Raw genomic sequence first — 19,706 nt, 5'->3', positions numbered from 1 at the left:
TGGCTCTAAGGGAAATAATAAAGAACAAAGCAGAAAACCTTACTAAATTTTTATGGGTATAAAAAGCACGCAGAAAAGACTCCAGATATATAAAGTAGCATTTATAGGATCATTCTAACAATAGACTCATAGGTGGTATCTTTAGGTCACCATATAAAAAAAAACTGTATAAAATAAAGCACTGGATCAATAGCAGCAGTACTCTGCTGACTATTATATAAACAGCACTTTAATAGACCGAACTAGACATAACAGAGAAAAAAGTCTAAGACATTTGAAGTCAAGAGTAAAAGAGAAAGGAAACAAAAACCTTTATACTGTAAAATAGCAAATGAAGGCATCGGTATATTAAGCTAAGAACATAACTCAGGTATTACCCTAACTTACTAATAATGTTTATAAATATGGTGTTGCAAAATTTTTCTTCATAAATTGGTAACAAAGCTAACCCACGCTAAAAAGTTTATTTAAGCTATAATGTATCTGGAAAGTTTCTGTGAGAAAGTGCATTTACAACAATAATGGGACACAAGAGCTTAGCTTTCTAGTTGTAGTCCAACAACTAGTATATCGGAATAATCCTTTATCTCTCAATCTACGTATCTAAAACATCCATTATATCTTTTAGGGTTAGCATTTTCAGGGGCTAAGGAGAAAAAGTATAGCTAAGAATTTCTACTCTTTAGCTTTTAACATATGGTATAAAATATATTTAAAGTATGTTTCACGGGTATGATGAGTAAGAGGCACATAAGTGATTTCCTACTTGCCTCTGCTTTTAACAAACAAGATAACAGCAGGTGTACACCTAGTAAGATCAGAGAGTTGTCAGAATTTGAAGTCTAATATCTTAAACTTTATTATAGTGCTTCTCAACCAGGGATGACTTTGCACTACAGAAGACATTTGGCAATGTCTGGAAACAGTTCTGTTTAAGGGGGCTATCACAGCTCCACACAACGAAAGAATTCTCTGGTCCTAGATGTCAAGTAATGCTGCTATTGAGAAACAGAATAAAACTGTGTCTTCAGTGCAAGGTACACAAATATAAGGAAGTATAAATTATGAATGAAAAACTACCCCCTACATAGTTAAGCAAAAACCATACAAGAAAAATTAAAACTAGAAGTATGATTTTCTTATGCAGAAACCGTAGATGTAAATTCATTTTCGATAAAACATAGGTTTATAGATTATTGCCTCGAATAAGATAGGGAGCTCCATGTAGGCCAGAAGAAAATACACATTAGCTGAATTCATGTTTACTTTTAAATACACTTAAAAAGTAAAAATTAAAATTATGAAAAAAGTTCTGACTTTTTCTAAGTGATGACTATAACAAATTTTTTTATATTCTAAAACATATTAAAGGCTTTAGCTTTCTTTATAAAATATAATAGCATTAATTCATATTATCAAGTAGTAGAATAACTGTATCCAGGAGTCATATTCCAAGTATGATCTATGGACCAGTATCCTGGGAATTTATAAGAAAAGCAGAATCTCAGGATGCATTCCAAACTTACTGAGTCAGATTCTGCACTTTAATAGGATCCCCCTAAGGTAATTCAGAAGCATGTTAAAATTTGAAAGACAGTGATGAAGAAATGAGTAAATGGACAAAAGGTTCATTTTAATTTTTCTTTGGTAGTAGCTACATTAACTGGTTCTAACCTGTAAAACCTGTTTTCCAGTCTTTGTTTAATTGTACTTAGATCCGTTGGATATGCCACTACAGTGCAATACATGGGATACGCTTGCAGATCCACAGGAGCCACAAATGCAGAAGCAATATCTAAAATAAATGATGAATGTTTAATGCTTAAAATAATTCAAAAGAATTCTGCTTGAATTAAAACCAAGTAAGTTCTAACCCATACAACCATTAGATAACCATCAGTTTCATTCTGGTCTTTTTACAGAAAATTCACATTGTTTAGTTGGCATGAAGACTCTTACTAGTTATAGATATTTCACACTGAACAATTCTAGGAATATTTTCTGATATTTAATAGATTCATTAAGAGAAATACATGGCAAATAACTATAGATATATATAGAGAGATATATAAAATGTTTAGGTGTGGCCTATTATGAATATTTTTATAATTAAAACCTGGCCATATCTAAAACTATGCATTATGCTTGTGAATCAATCAGTAACACAACATACTACATTCATATATAACCTTTGACTTTTTCAAAATTCATCACCTTGTATCATCCTTACTACATATGAAGGGGTTTCAAAAACTTTTTGAAAAATTTCCATTATTTTTCCACCAACTTAATTCCCTTATATTACAAGGAATATCAGGCAATCAATTTTTGTGGTCATTTTCCTTTTCTTAATGATGTAAAACAGTTTAAATATCCTCTTTCTCCTCCCTTTAGAAAGAAAGATATATATATAATTTTGGGTAAGACCTCAATAAAAAAAAGATTACATTTAAAAATATTTTAAAAGCACTCATGAAAACATTGTTAGACTTCTCTGCATAAATGTCTCAAATTATAACTGTGGTAACTTTACCCTCCAGCCCCCATGATTGTTACTTACCTAGTGTCATCAATTGGTTTATTCCTCCAACAATTCTTTCACATTCTTCATCCCTGGGATTGGATCCCCACTCTCCATCAAGAGGTTTATAGATTAATGATCTGCATTCAATATCAGTTAAAGGAACACTGGTACCTAGTTCTTCAGGAAATACAGCTGAAACACACAGAAAAGCAAAGCAGTGAAAATATGTGGCAATTTATTAGTATTTCAGTTACCTTTAGAAAGTGTAATTAATACTGACACAAAGAATTGGTAGGGATGCTCTTAAGTTTTTCTTAAAAGAAGGCAGATTTCAAGTATGGATAAAATAAATTATCTTTAAAAAGACACTATCTTTATAAATGTGTAGATATCATTTTACACTGAAATTACATTGAAAACTTGCTCCATAATCAACCTGCTAACAAAGGAGAAAGCATTTCTAGAATATGGTGTAAATTTCAAGACTTTAAAAAATTTGAAACATATATAAGGTAAAACTAAACTATTGTTCAAGATTATGTCAACATCAGTTTTTGCAGGAACAGAGAAAATTATGACTATCGACAAATTAACTCTTATGCCTGATGTGTAGGTATGTTATCTTTAATGCCTAAAACATTTAACAATTTAGCGAAGAAAATCATTGGAGAGAGGTGGTGAAAAAAAAATCTACAAATGTGCCAGGTAATTTTTCTGTTGTTTAGAAAAATTGGGAAATTCACCACTATTTGTATACAATCAAATTCTGCCTATCCGCAAACTTTAGTTAAATTTTATGCGTGCATAAAATTTATTTAAGGCAACTTAAATAGGAAACCTACCACCTTTCCCACACAGATATATTCAGGTAGAAAATTAGTATCATTAATTTACTTAATTCTAGACTGAAATTATGATATAAATACAAAAGTACTACCAAATTGATGAATGAATTCTGGTAACTTAGTTGTTACAAGTCAGCAGTTTAAAACTACCAGCTACTCTGAGGAAGAAAGATGAGGCTTTCTGCTCCCGTAAAGTTTTACAGCCTCAGGGTAAATCCTATTATGAGTTGAAACTGACTCCACGGCACATAACTGCCACCACAGCCATATTGATTAGTTTAATTTCTTTCATATTCACAATAGACATTTAACAAAGGAGAGAAGTTAAGGCCTGAAAATAAACCACGTAACATGTTTGCAAGTTGAATGATATTCTGTAGTTTCAAACAGCTCTCCTTTTGCTAAAATGAAAAACACAGTGTTGATATTAAAATCCAGAAGTGATCATTTCTACAAAGAACTGGTCGATTTTGTTAAGTGCTGTTGAGTCGGTTCTCTATATAGGTTTCCCAAGGAGCAGCTGGTGAGCTTGCTGATGTTGTGCTTCAAATGAACTCTGAAGCCCAGGGCATTTTAACACACAGCAGCACCACACATATTCATTCAATACTAAGGTCTACAAGATCAAGTTTATTTTTCCGGCAGTTAACTTTTTAAGTTCCAGTAACTACAGTGCAACTACGTTTTTTCTTAATAATTTACATTATGTTACAAGTCAGTCACCTTTTTTCCTAATCATCATTCATCACGGTTTTTAGTGTTAAAAATTAAACAAAACACAATTGATAAAAGATATTTTAGAAATCCTCAAAATGCTAAACAAAAATGTGGAATGAAAATGCAAACTCTAGGCTTATGCCTAATTTCCAAATCCTTAAATATGGGGCAGAACATATACAAGATGATTAGTAATTATAACTACCTTGTACATTGAGCTTTGAAATATGTCCAGCTCTATATAATAAGAACTTTAGACACATGATATAATTTAATCCTCATAGGAACCCAATAAAGAACATACTACTTTACACCACTATAGGATCAGCACTTGACTTCGAACCAGGTTCAAACCTACCAACTGGAATCCCTACACAGGGCTGTAATAAATTGGAACGGACTTGACTGCACTTAATTAACAACTTTACACCACATCAAAGGCTGGGTACAAGAACCCGGAGTTTTGAGGATTTAAGCAACTTGCCAAGCTAAAAACAGAAAATGGCAGAACCAGGATATGAATCATGTTTGCCAGGTTAAAAGTCTAAAACCTTGACCATTATGTTACTCGAAGCACTCTGTTAAGAGTTAAAAAATATCTTTTACCCCAAGAGCTCACAACACAACAGAAGTAAATAATAATTAATAACCTGTTAGATGAAGTAGACCGATTATACTGTTAACTGCAATGCCTCTCCATCTCTGGGGTACGGTAAATAAATGTGTAATAAATATTTTCTATTTTAACCTCTAATAATCCTATTTGGGAGCAAGTGAATAAATGAAATTTCTTACATAAGAAGCTAATTCCATACAATGCAGACACAAAAGGCACAATATACACTTACCATTATTAGGTATAAGCTCCATATCCCAAGGACTCATCTTTTCTGTATCTCCATTGTCCCAGCTTAAAGGGGTGGGGGGAAATACTTAGATTAAAAAACTAAACACCATATTAAAAATTGTATAAATTATTATCAAATAATTTCTTCAGTATTTATAAAACATGTCTTCATTGTTTTATTAACAAATATAACAAATAGACCAAACACTTCCTTACCAAACATTGTAGCACTGAAATAAACTGTCAGGGTATTCAGGCTGAAGAGGTTCTTGGCTTTCAATGGTTCCAAACCACCATGCATCATCTATGACTGATCTGAAACGGTCACCTGGACAAGAACAAATGTCATCTCATTATTCTGAAATCAGCTGCTGCTGTTACTGCTTTTTCTAAAAGTATACATTTAAAATATGCAAATAGCCTATATGATTTCAGAAAACAAATATGATCCAAACGTTAGAGAAAGTATTTAGGAAGTGTTAAGAAAACTTACTGTTGCATTTGTTTTTAAATCAGCCTAACATTCAAAATTCACCATTGCACCATTATTCTGTCTCTAAGTTTTTATTGATGTCAAAATAAGTTTTAAATAATTTCTGCTCAAAAAAGTTAGACCTTTCTTTCATCCCAATTACCACTAAGTTTTAACACTCAAATATGAACATTTCAAAAGATTCATGGGGAAATGATACTATCTTTCATGTTATTTTCCCACAAACATTTTGAAGCCCCTCGTATTATATGCACTTTTCCTTTCCTATAAAAATAAATTATAAACTACAGGTAGCCTCTTAGAATGTATTAGACTTACAACAAACTACACTTGGGACCATCTTTTTTTGGGGGGAATGACGGGTGGGGTAGAGCATTAGTATTATGAAGATGGTGGTGCTGTTAAGCTTATCTATCCATCAGCACCACAATATAAGGGAACTTTAAAAAGATTCGTGGAAAAACAGAATTAAAAGATGCTGGAATTTTTCCAGAAACTGCTGGAAGGGCAGAATTTGCAGATGTTATGATACTTAAGAACTTACTTGAAGCTGTTCAACATTATGATTTAGTCTTTAAAACACAGCTATATAAGCAAACTATAAAAACAATTTTAAGTTATGTCAGAACCCATTTATAACAGTTGTCTAAATGGAACCCTGTTGAGAACCTGTAACTGTAATAAAACAGCATTTCTTCTGTTTATTTTTCTCACCACATCACATTCACCTGTTACTATTACTGAAATTGCTCTCTATAGATCCTCATAAGCTACAACAGCTAAAGCCTATTCTAAATCGTCTCAGCTTTTCAATGTGCTAGGAATATTATAAACTACTCCACCATTTTCAATGCCATCCTTGTGCCTTCTGTTTTTCTTTTTTTTTTTTGAGTTCTGGTTTGACACTGTAGGATGAGCACTGACTACTAGCTCCAAGATTGGCAAGTCAAACCCACCAGCTACAACTTGGAAACCTATACAGGATTGTAATAAGTTATAACCATCTTCACGACACTCACAGCAACAATAGCACAAAATCTTTCCTTGTCTTTTATAGTACTTTTTTCCCCAGTCACAGCGATTTTTATTGGCTAGCTGAAGTACAGTCTACTAAATATCTGTGTGTGATTTTGAGCAAATTGCCTTATTTTCCTATCTGTGGTTCAAACCCACCCTGCAATCCAGCACATTAACCCAGAGCACCGCACCAATATATCTTAAATACCTAGAAACTTTCAAGAATTTAAGTCTTTGGTGTGGCGCTGTGGGTTAAAGCGCTAGACTGAAGTCGGTTTAAACTGCAAGGTTGGTGATTCGAGCTCACCAGTCGCTCCTTGTAAACCCTCTAGAGGATCGCTATGGGTTGGAACCGACTCGACGGTTAATAACAATATGAATTTTAAAGATTTGTAACAGGATTAACCATATAACCAACCACAGAGAAATGTCAGTTTAGCTCTAGCACTGGTTCAAATTATCAAAAAGTTTAAATTAAAAAATCTATTTTCACTTCTAATTTGAATTGTTACATTTTTGAATATGTAAAAATTTAATTCATTATGTAAAATTAGAAGTTTTTAAATGATCAGTTACCAAATATAAGTGACAACATTAAAATTTTGGCATCATTAAAGTACTATTTGTTTATTCACATCTTACTTTGCTAATAACATTCCTATGAACGACAAAAAGATTTCCCTGGTTATCGTTTCTAAATTATGAAAAATAATAAATTACTCACCTATATTCCACCGTCTATATTTTGCATCGTCAAATTGTTGTCTCAACACTAAAAAATCTATAACATCGGGCATATCGTGGTATCTAATTATAAATAGAAACAACAGATTAGGACAAATGTCTAACAGTATCTAAAAGATGTTCAAATTTATCTAAATCTTAGGGGAAAAAAACCAACTGTTATATGAAGGAATTAGTCCTTACTTCATTGTAAATGATCCACCAGTCAGTTTACCAGTATCAGGATCTAGAAAAGCTAGCTTAAGGCAGCAGAGGGTAGGCAATCCCACTTCATATTTAATGCCAACAATTTTCATTAGCTCTTGTTCCTGAGAAAGATACAGAAAATAAGAAACCAATTTTACAAAATAAAGATGAATAAAATCTTAAAACATATCCTTGGTTTTAGTCATGCTTTGGGGTATGGTGACTCTGTGTACTAAAATTCATTGAGCTGTACACTTAAGATCTGGGCTCTTTACTGTATGCAAGTTATATACATCAATTAAAAAGTAAAAGAAATAAAAAATAAAAACTTTAAAACTACCATAAATCTAGAAATAGTTATCAACATTACAAATGTGAATGTTAACAGTGTTCAATTCTTACTACAAACTCACTCTACATTTATCACCAAGGTTAGGTTCCAAAGACCAGGCTGTTATACAAAAACGAGTGATACACAAAAATGAATGATGTTAGTATCAGACCACAAAATTGAGACTAACTACACATCAATACATGGAGTCCTGGTTTGTCACTGTAGAATAAGCATTGGACTGCTAACCACAAGATCAGCAGTTCAAACCCACCAGCCATTTCTCAGAAACTCTATACAGGGTCGTTATCAAAAGGATTTAACAAAAACATTATGTAACTATCAAATTTTATCATTACGCAACTGAGAATCACAACTGAGTTGACACATGACGGTAACAATCATAGCCAGTGTTATGCTCACCTAGCACCTCGGAGCTCATTACTGCAAGATGCATATCATTAATCCACAAAGTAGTCAGAATTTTTTTCTATTGCTGTCAATTCTAAATGTCAGGTAAGAATACAGTTGATATGTGAGGAGTAGGAGAACTACATTTTGTACCCAATTTACAAGCTGTATCTGAGTACAGGCAGTTACTGGGATACAAACATCTAACTTATGGCAACTCTTATGTCCCCTTTAATGAAGGCTTCGAAACAGATCTTGTCATGGCCAAGTAAGTGAAACAGTATAGACCAGAATTTTACAATTTAGGTGATTCGTCAACTGTAACCATAAAGGAAAAAATGATGCGTCAAAGACGTAGAAAGAATGGGAGGCTCAAAAGAGGTGTGCTGCACCCTCCTTTCAAGAGCATGATGCAAGAGGCTGGATTATTGGCGGGACTTTGGAGAGCCACAGACATTCACAGTAGCTGCCATTTTGACCTGAGGACCACAATCTTTGAAGCCCTGTTATATAAATTTGTTCTCTGAACTGACTGATCCAATCCCCAATGACAACAAATTTTTCAACAAATCACCTTTCATTCTACATGTGCCCCACTACCCCACACTTATCCAGCAGATTCCAATTAAATAAACACATGCAAAAGTTCCTACTGACTTACAAATACAGGAATGGATCTTGTTTGGGAACTACCAATGTATAAACTCAGTCAAATTTTCTCTTCAAGTCACCTAAAAAATTAAGTAACATTCTACTTTCCAGGATGCCTTCAATTTAAAAAGGTATTTTCATTATATAAAGTTTCTTATGGTGAAATTAGTAACAATCAACACCATTTTCTCCATAATTATATCTTTTTGAACTATTAAAGAATATTAAACATCATACCCGTAATTCCATTTTATGCCATGGCTGTTTTTTTGGATTAATACTATAAATTTTATTCTTCCGGGCCATCTCAACGTAAGCTTCATGTCCTTGTCGGAAATAATAAACCTAGTAAGTAAATAAAGTTACAATTTAAAATTGAAAGGTGTTTCCTTTAATACAAAGTGCAAGGTACTAGCCATCAATATAAAGACAAAAATGAAATGTCCTTTAAAAGAAAACAAATTCTATTATTTTGCTATTTTCTTCCTCTTTACCTATACTTACATAAGTCACTTAATTATAATCAGTGTTTTAAATAATTTTCTTTGAACTTAGGTCAAAAAAAGTTTATGTTGCATAGTAAAGTGAATTGTGACTTGTTGTTGTTAGGTGCCATCAAGTCAGTAACAACCTATAGCGACCTTATGCACAGCAGAACGAAACACTGCCCGATCCGGGGCCAACCTCACTACTGTTGCCATGCTTGAGTCCATCGATGCTGCCACTTGGACAGTCCATCTCACTGGGGTCTTCCTCTTTTTCTCTGACGCTTCACCTTACCAAACATGGTATCGTTCTCCAGTGACTGGTCCTTCCTGACAATATGTCCTAAGTATGAGAGACGAAGTTTGGCCATCTTGACCTTCAAGGAGCACTATGACTGTACTTCTTCCAAAACAGATCTATTGGTTCTTTTGGCAGCCCACGGCACCTTCAATACTCTCCTCCAATATCTAAATCAGCTCCAACGCATAGTGACCTTATGTATAGGAAAACAATAGATTTCCTAGTCCTATGCAATCTTCGTGATCAGTGGTACCTATGTACATATTTTTGTGGCTATAGGGTCAGCATATCTTACTGAGGATTGGTCTAATTTCCACAGATACTGTACTTTACCAAACATGATGTCATCTACTAGTGATGGATCACATATTTAATGTTGTTTCAACTAGAGTAAAATCTTTAACAATTTCAGTTTTTCTCTATTAATCATGATGTTGTTTAACAGTCCAGTTGTGAGGATTTTTGTTTGCTTCATGTTCAGATGTAATTCATACCGAAGATTTTTCATCTTCATCAGTAAGTGTTTCAAGTCACCTTAATTTCTTACAAGCAATGTTGTGTCATCTGTATTTCTCATGTTAATGAGTCTTCCTAAATTCTGATACCGTGTTCTTCAGATAATTCAGCTTCTCACACAATTTGTGTGGCATACAGACTGTATGCCTTTGTTCTCTATGAATTACTCCCGGTCAATCCGCATACAGGTTCCTCTAGAGCAAAAGTTAAGAGTTCTGAATTTCTCATAATATTAATTACACAAATACTTCACATGATTGATAAAACACCAGTAAAACTATTTCTGGTATTCTCTGCTTTCAGACAAGATCCACTGGACATCAGCAATCATATCCCTCATTCCACATCTTTTCTGAATCTGAGGGGAAGTTCTGGCAGTTCCTTGTTAATTATCTTCTGCAAAATTTAACTTAACATGTGCTATTAATGATATTGTTTGCTAATTTATGCATTTTGTTTGATAACCATTGTTTGAAATGGGCAGGAAAAACTCTGTTCTATTTCAGTGGCTTAGGGGTTACGATTAATTTTATTCACTTACATTTGTTTGTACTTACTTTTCTGGCAAGTGGTTTTTACATCTTCAGAAAACTTTAAAACAGAGAATGTATATTAATGTATTTTATCCTACTTAATTCTTAACAAATCTCAGTAACTAGAACATACAATTTGTTTTCATTTATGAAATGAAATTTAAATGTTAAATGCAAATTTTAAAAGCTGACTACTGCAATGTAGAACTAGTAACTCAATGCAGATAATCTAGCACTAAGTGTTCTTTCTAGCACTAAGTGTTCTTTGTTTTGGAAAAACAAAAAAGATGTTTAAGTTCTTATCAACATGTTGGGATGGCCTACATACTTTTATATTAATATCATTATGGCTCTAATTGTCTGGAATTACAAATGATGAATGTGGTTGTTATTGTTGTTAGGTACTATCGAGTCGGAATCGACTCATAGCATCCCCATGCACAGCAGAACGAAACAATGTCCTCACTACCGCTGCCACACCTGAGTCCATCAATGCTGCCACCTGGCCAATCCATCTCATTGGGGGTCTTCCTCTTTTTCTCTGAACCTCAATCTTACCAAGCATGATCTCCTTCTCCAACGACTGTTCCCTCCTGACAGTATGTTCAAAGTATGAGAGACTAAAGTTTGGTCATCTTGGCCGCTAAGGAACACTGGCACTCTTGGTTGCACTTCTTCCAAAACAGATTTATTGGTTCTTTTGGCAGCCCATGGCACTTTTAGAATTCTCCTCCAACACCATAATTCAAAGGCATCAATAATTTACGATCTTCCTTATTCACTGTCCAGCTTTCGCACCCATGAGGTTATTGAAAATAACATGGCTTGGATCAGGCACACCTTAGTCCTCAAGCTGACATCTTTGCACTTTCAACGCTTTAAAAAGGTCTTATGCAGCAGATTTGCCTAATGCAATACGTTGACTGATCTCTTGACTGCTGCTTCCATGAGTATTCATAGTTCATCCAATAAGAATGAAGTCCTTGACAACTTCAATCTTTTCTCCATTGATAAGAATGTTGTTTATTGGTCCAGTGGTGACGATTTTTGTTTTCTTGACATTGAGATGTAATACATACTGAAGGCTGTGCTCTTTGATCTTCATCAATAAATGTTTTCAATCCTCTTCACATTCAACAAGCAAGGTTGTACCATCTGCATATCGCAGGTTGTTAATGAGTCTTCCTCAAATCCTGAGGTCACGTTTTTCTTCATAGAACCCAGCTTCTCATATTATTTGCTCAGCATACAGGTTGAATAAGTATGGTTAAAAGTATACAACCTTGTCGCACACCTTTCTTAATTTTAAAACATTCAGTGTTCTCATGCTCTGTTCAACAACTGCTTCTTGGTCCAGGTACAGATTCCTCATGAGTACAATTAAGTGTTCTGAAATACTCATACTTTGCAATATTGTCCATAGCTTGTCAGGATCCAGACAATCGAAAGCCTTTGCGTAGTCAATAAAGCATAGGATAACATCTTTCTGATATTCTCTGCTTTCAGCCAAGATCCATCGGACATCAGCAATGATATCTCTCGTTCCAAGGCCTCTTCTGAATCCAGCTTGAACCTCTGGATGTTCTCTGTCAATGTATGATTGCAACCGTTTCTGTTTCTGTATTACCTTTAGCAAAACTTTACTTGCTTGAGATATCAAATCTCTTCCAATCAGTTGGCCAGATAGTTGTCTCCCAAATTTCTTGGCAGAGATGAGTGCCTCCTGTGCTGCCTACTTTGTTGAAAGATTTCAATTTGTATTCCATCAATTCCTGGTGCCTTGTTCTTTGCCAATTCCTTAAATACACTTTCAACTTCCTCCCTAAGTATCATTGGCTCTTAATCATATGCTACCTCTTGAAATGGTTGAACACTAACCATTTCCTTTTGGTACAATGACTCTGTGTATTCCTTTCATCTTCTCGATGCATTCTGCATCATTCAATAATTTGCCCAGAGAATCTTTCAATAATGAAAGGTGGGGCTTGAATTTTTTCTTCAGTTCCCCCAGCTTGAGAAATGCTGAGCGTGTCCTTCCTTTTTGGTTTTCTGATTCCAAATCTTTGCATATTTTATTATAACATTTGGCTTTATCTTCTCGAGCTGATCTTTGAAATTTTCTGTTCAGCTCTTGGACCTCCTTCATTTCTTCCATTTGCTTTAGCATCTGTCTACGCTGGAGAGCAAGTTTCAGAGTCTCTTCTGACATTCATTTTGACCTTTTCCTTCTTTCTTGTCTTCTTAATGACTTTTTGTTCTCTTCACGTATGATGTTTTTGATGTCATCCCATAACTCTTCAGGTCTTCGGTCTTTAGTGTGTAATGTATCAAATCTATTCTTCAGATGATCACTAAATTCAGGTGGGAGTGATTCATAGAGAAAAATGATGAATAGTTCTGCATAATAACCAGGCAGTGTTTTGTTTTACTGTGCACAGGGTCACTATCAGTCAGTACCAACTCAACAGCACCTAATGTTTTAAGTACCAGTAATTTTTAGTTCGGGAGGGGCACTGTGGGTTAATGCACAGAATTGCAAAGTTGGTTTGAACCACAGGATTGGCTGTTCAAGCTCACCAGATGCTCCTTGGAAACCCTACACAGGGCCACTATGTGTAGGGATCAAACTTGACAGCACTCAACAACAATTAAACTATTTAACTTTTTAAGTACCAGTAATTAAGTACCAATAATTAAAGTCCTGGAGTCCTGGTGTGGCGCTGTTGGTTAATGTGCCAGATTGCAAAGCCGTTTGAACTGCAGGGTCGGCAGTTCAGTCTCACCAACCGCTCCTCAGAAACCCTATACAGGGTAGCTATGGGTCGGGATCAACTCAAGAGCACTTAACAACAACAGTTCCCAGTGTGGCACTACAGGATATGCACTAAACCACAAGGTTGGTTTGAACCATAAGGCCAGTGATTCAAACTCACCAGCTACTCTTTAGAAATCCTATACAAGGTTGCTAATGAGTCAGAAGTAATGCAATAGCACTTAATAACAACAACTATTAAAAAGAAAACCCAGAAAGATCAAAAGAAAATCAACAAGAAATTAAAATTAGACCCTTTCTGCCCAATTTGAAATGGTATATTAAATATAACTTAATCTCCTCTTAAAACAGCAACTATTGGGATTTACTATTGTATTAGAATGTTTTTTTTTCATTAGTTACCATCAAGCTGAATTAAATGTAGTAATGCTCTGTACTTTACACTAAATCAAACAGGACTATAGTGCAGTGATTTAACTTGTGTGTCTCTTCTAGCCGCAGTCTTTAACTATCACCAAAGGATCTGGTAGGACCATGAGTGTGTGAAACTCTAAAATGGGAACTGGTCAACATTCCTACCTTATTGAGTTTAAAGAAGGGCCAGGAGTGGAGTGTATCCTTTGACCCCTAGATTACTGCACACAAAATCTCCTCAATCCAGGAGCCAGAGAGCTGTGACACCAAAGGAGTGGCAACAGAAGAACCAAGCACCAAAAACATGAAGTATCCTGGCCCACAGAGAAAGGGAGCTGAATACCTTTGGGTAGTAGGATCACAAGTACATTGGGGTATGCCTCTAAACAGTTTACTGGGGAAGCTACTTGCTGGTTATACCTAGTTCTAGCTGGGAGCTAAAACAGAGCACCTTCAAGGCTTACGGCAGAACAAAAGAACATTATAACACTTGCCCAAGCAGGACAGCGGCCAAGAGACCACATGGATGAGAAGTTATGGACAGTGGGCACAGCTAAGTAGAGGTATTCTGGACCGGAAGAACTACAACCTGAGCATTTCTGATCCTGATTTGCAACTACTTCTAACTTCCCTAAAAATCTTATTATGAGAACTTTGAGTTCTATGTGACCACTGCATTGAATTATGAACTGAACAGTAGAGAATGCCCTGGGAGGGACTGTTATCAAAATTAGTTAAGAAGATATAAGGGTGGCAGCATGCCTGAACTACACCTCACAGGAATTGGCCAATGTTGAGATTCATTCTCTTCCTCCTTTAAGAAGTCAGGTCAGATGCTACCCTTATGTCAATTTTTTTTAAAAATAAGGTCTCAAAATGCATTATCTCAGAATGTTATTTTACAGTCACTCTTACATTAAACAAGGAGCTCTGGCAGCATAGTGGTTGCAATTCAGGCTGTGAACCACAAGGTAAGCGGTTCGAAACTACCAGCTGTTCTGTGGGAGAGAGATGAGGCTTTTTGCTTTCGTAAAGATTTACAGCCTCAGAAACCCTGTACAGGGTTGCTATGAGTCGGAACCGACTCCACGACACATGACCAACCAACTTAATTTTTTTGTTTCTTTTTAAACCTCAACTGCCACTTTATATGGATAATTAGTGATCTTTGCTAAAGAAGCCTGTATTTTAATTTGTAATTTATCATGGGTAATCTGCTGAACTCTTGTTTCTTTGAATCTGTGCATAAAAAAGGAGAAATAGATCTTAGTGTGAAATTTTAAGCCATATCCTTACATTTAAAAATTATTAACTACAGTGTCATTGGTGTCTATCATTGAAAAAAATTAAATATGATCTAACAAAGATGGTAGATTTCTAAAAGCTCAGATTTTGAGCATTTAAGGGTAACCATGTTTAAGGCTAAAATAAGAAAAATGAGTTTTAATTTAGAAAAGACAACTGTAACTGTCAATAACCCTCTATTTTAAAGAAATACACACTAGTTATTAAAATGTCAACAAAATTTCTATTGTCACACCAATACTTAGATCGGTTACTGCAATACTTGTATTATAAACAATTAAAAAAAAAAACAACACTGTCAAAGAATTACAACTTTCTGAAATTCTATTTTAATAGCTATACAAAATGTTTAAAGTTACTTTAAAAAAAAAAAACAACCAAAATATTTTATGTTTAAAAATACCTCATCACCCATCTGTGGCACAAATGGACATCTTCGGGGAATAGTATCTGTAATCCACGTTGAAGGCAACCATTCTTCTAATGTCAAACCATTTTCAGAAAGTTCTCCCATAGCCAATCTCTAAGAAAGTTTAGAACATTGTAATGTAATATTATCATAAAAGTATTCACCAGTCTACCCTTTAAATAACTATAGAGGTAATTGTAGGAAATCCCTGGTGAAACAAATGGTGAAGCACTCATCTACTACCAGAAAAGAAGTTTTTCTTTAGAATCCAATAGGAAGACAGTACAAGCAATCTGCTTTTGAAAGGTCATAGCCTTCAGGAGCAGTTCTACTCTGTACATACGGGGTCATTATGATTCAGAATTGACTCTATGGTAATAAACATCATCATAAAGGTCTTTAAAATCAATCAATCAATCTCTCTCTCTCTCTCTCTCTCTATATATATATATATATATATATTTAGATCATGTGAAATTTCTATTTTGTCTTGTGGCATTTGTTATGCCCCATCCAGTCAAATTTGACTCTTAAGTGACTCTGTAAGACAGAGTACCAGAATATATTGCCAGGTCATCTTGTGGGGTATTTACTTGTCAATCACACATTGTTTAACAAAAATAAGCATCAATTTTCCTAAATTGCTTCCCCTAATCACTAGAAAAGAATATCATGTTTGATAGTTATTGCTGTTAAGTGCCACTGATTCAGTATCAATTCATACCAACTCTATGTACAACAGCACGAAACACTGCCAGGTCATCAGCCAACCTCACAATTGCTGCTAGGCCTGTGCCCACTGCTGCTGCCACTGTGCCAATCCACCTTGTGGGGGGACCTTTCTCTGACCCTCCACTTTACCATGATTATCCTTCTTCGGGGACTGGACCCTCCTGATAGTATGTCCAAAGTATGAGAGACAAAGCTTGTCTATCCTGGCTTTCAAGAAGCACTCTGACTGTATGCACTTCTTCCAATACAGATTAGTTGGTTTTGGCAGTCCATGGTTGGTTTTGGCAGTCCATGGTTCTTTCAATATTCTCTTCCAATACCATACCTCAAATGCATTAATTATTCTATTATCTTTCATAGTCACTGTCTAACTTTCACATGCATAAGGTTGATGAAAATAAGATGGCTTGCGAGAGGCACACACCTTAGTCCACAAACTGATATCTTTGTTCTTCAACACTTTGAAGAGGCCCCGTGCAGATTTGCCTAATGCAAAACGTTGTTTGATTTCTTGACTGCTGGTTCCATGAGTGGTGATGTTTGATCCAAGCAAAATGACATCTTTGACAACTTCAATCTTTACTTCACTTATATGGACATTATTTCTTCCTCTTGCTTTAGCATCTCTATGCTGGAGAGCAAGTTTCAGTCTCCTCAGACATTCATTTTGGTCTTTCCTTCTTTCTTGTCTTTTTTAAAGACCTTTTGCTTTCTTCCTGTGTAATCTTGACGTCATCTCACAACTCTTCTGGCCTTGCGTCTTTAGTGTCTAATGCATCAAATTTGTTCTTCAGATGGTCTGAATATTTTGGATCTTGTAGACTTGTTTTAATTTTCTTCAGCTTAAGTCTGAATTTGCATATGAGCAATTAAAGGTCTGTTCCACAGCTGGCCCCTGGCCTTGTTTTGACTGATGATATGATGGAGCTTTTCCATCATCTCTTTCAACAGATGTAATCAGTTCGACTTCTGTATATTCCATCTGGTGAGGTCCTTGTGTATAGCTGTTTTCTATGTTGCTTAAAAAAGTATTTGCTAAGTAAGTCACTGATCTTGCAGCGTTCTATCATGCAGCCTCGAGCATCATTTCTGTTTCCAAGGCCATATGTTCTAACTGATCCTTCACCTTTGTTTCCAACCTTTGTAGTCCAATTGCCAGTAATTATCAATACATTTTGATTGCATGTTTGATCAATTTCAGACTGAAGAATTTGGCTGAATTCTTCAATTACATCCTCATTGGTTTTAGTGGTTGGGGTGTAATTTGAATAATAGTAGTATTAATTAGTCTTCCTTGTAGGTGGATGGATATTATCCTATCACTGACAGCATTTTACTTCATGACAGATGTTGAAATATTCTTTTTAATGATAAATGCAACAGCATTCCTCTTCAAGCTGTCATTCCTAGCATAGTAAATAATGTGATTGTCAGATTCTAAATTACCAATACCAGTCCATTTCAGCTCACTAATGCCTAGGATATCAATGTTTATGCATTCCATTTCAGTTTTGACAATTTGCTCATACTTCATACATTCCATGTTCTATTATTAATGGATGTTTACAGCTTTTTCTCTTCATTTTGAGTTGTGCCCTATCAGCAAATCAAAGTTCCGAGGGCATTACTCCATTCATGTCATCACAGTCAAACTGTGTTCTTTGAGGAGGCAACTCTTCTCCAAGTCATTCTGCGTGTTTTCCAACCTGAGAGGGTCATCTTCTGGCACTGTATCTGACAATATTCTGGCACTCTTCATCATGTTTCAATATTACATATTTTGGTACTGACAGTGTTCGACAGCTATTCATGTTTGGCACAGGGTCAGCTAAAGTGAGGAAAATCCTCAAGAAGCGGAACTGACAAAACAGCCTCAACAATGGGCTTAAATACATCAAAAATCATGAATACAGTGCAGGACTGTGCAGTGTTTCGCTCTGTTAACTTTACGTTTGTAAGGTTACCATGAGCTGGAGCCAACACAATGCCAACTAACAGCAAGAAGACCTTTCCAGCTCTGTAAAAGGTCTGCATACATAAGAAGGGAAATGCTGTTATACATGGCAAGTTCAAACAATCTCTGGAAAAATTGAATAAAAAGTTCATGGATATTTTCCATGAAATTTTTAAAGCACCCTCATATATAGTTGAGATAACTGGAGGACTAAGAACAGTTCTTATCTACTAATAGATCTAATTGAAGGTCAACATCAAATCACAGAACCAATATTCAAATGAAAGGGAATAGTCTAAAAGATACTGGCCCTTATTATAACATTTAATTAAAAAATAATAAAATCAAAGTATTTCAAGTAATTATCAGTGGTATCATGCCAAATTTGCATAAATGAGCCCATGATATTAACTGGTTGGTGATTTCTACATGAAGGGATAAAATGAAGCAAACTGCACACTTGAGACAAAAAAAAATTATGTTTTACAATGATGTATCAGGTGAAAATCTCAAGTTTATCAAAATTGTCTTGACTGAAAAAGAAAATTTACTTTAATACCCAAATAACATGGGTACATCAGTTTCCTTTAACCAATCTAACACATAAAATAATGGGTAAGCCTAAATTAATGATCAATGCTGGGGCAGCAGATTTGTGGGCAAATGGTTGGCAAGGCATTCCCAGAAGAAAACAAAAGAAGGCTATGGAATTTAATGAAACTCCTAACTATAAAGCTGAAGCAAATAAAACATCAGAAGATTCACATAAAATAAATACTTAAAACAAGATCAGGTGTATTAAAATTTGTCAACATTTTCTAAGGATAAACACCCTACAATCTCCCTAATAATTTACATATGACAACTTATATTTAATTCCAAAGAGAGTAGAGCTTTTAAAAAAAAAAAAAAACTTCCTTATATTTATCTATACTTCGCATGTCTTTTGGGGAACAAAAACCATGTCTCTTGTATTACATTTTAAAGTTAAGAACATGTAGTTCCTCTTACTTTTATTCTGAGATTAAGGAATTCCAACTTCAGAATGTCAGAATGTATTTCAGTAATATTGTATCTTCCTTTCTGTGTTCTCTCTGATTACCCAGTCTTGGCATGCATGTCCTTAGCATGTAAGTCACTGTGGGTTAATGCAGTAGACTACAAAGTCATTTGAACTGCAAGGTCGGCGGTTCAAGTTCACCACTGGTTGGAATGAACTCGACAGCACTTAACAACATTAAGTGCTGTTAAAAGCATGTTAACAGTTAAACCAAGACTACTACTGATCTTAATATCAACAAATTATGGTTCATACACAGTTAATTAATAAGGACTTTTAAAAACAGTCAAATACTCCCTAAAATTCTTTACTGTTTTTATCATTTATATTTCATAGGTGATATTCTTCCTACGCTTTATTTTCAGCAGTAACAACTAGGAATTATTTAAAGGTGTTGGTGTTTGTGTGCCAGAGTCTGTTCCAACCCATGACACGCTAAAAAGTTTGGATCTTGACTG

The 19,706-nt window shown here is 35.0% G+C and overlaps 1 protein-coding gene across 1 annotated transcript in view; it reads right to left on the bottom strand.

The window, feature by feature from the left end:
• PHIP (pleckstrin homology domain interacting protein) overlaps positions 1-19,706 on the bottom strand; it is a 166,999-nt gene that overhangs the window by 21,052 nt on the left and 126,241 nt on the right. The window contains exons 23-30 of the mRNA XM_006874563.1: positions 15,497-15,616; positions 9,004-9,111; positions 7,371-7,495; positions 7,168-7,250; positions 5,150-5,261; positions 4,935-4,996; positions 2,561-2,716; positions 1,675-1,795 (exon numbers count right to left, since the gene is read on the bottom strand). Coding sequence (XP_006874625.1) covers positions 1,675-1,795; positions 2,561-2,716; positions 4,935-4,996; positions 5,150-5,261; positions 7,168-7,250; positions 7,371-7,495; positions 9,004-9,111; positions 15,497-15,616 — 887 coding nt within the window. The remainder of the gene's footprint in view (positions 1-1,674; positions 1,796-2,560; positions 2,717-4,934; positions 4,997-5,149; positions 5,262-7,167; positions 7,251-7,370; positions 7,496-9,003; positions 9,112-15,496; positions 15,617-19,706) is intronic.

Source organism: Chrysochloris asiatica, unplaced genomic scaffold (genome assembly GCF_000296735.1).
Source record: "Chrysochloris asiatica unplaced genomic scaffold, ChrAsi1.0 scaffold00286, whole genome shotgun sequence".
In the NCBI taxonomy this organism is placed as follows: Eukaryota; Metazoa; Chordata; class Mammalia; order Afrosoricida; family Chrysochloridae; genus Chrysochloris; species Chrysochloris asiatica.
Note: the sequence above shows the minus strand (reverse complement) of the source record. Positions and strands in the feature narration are given on the sequence as shown.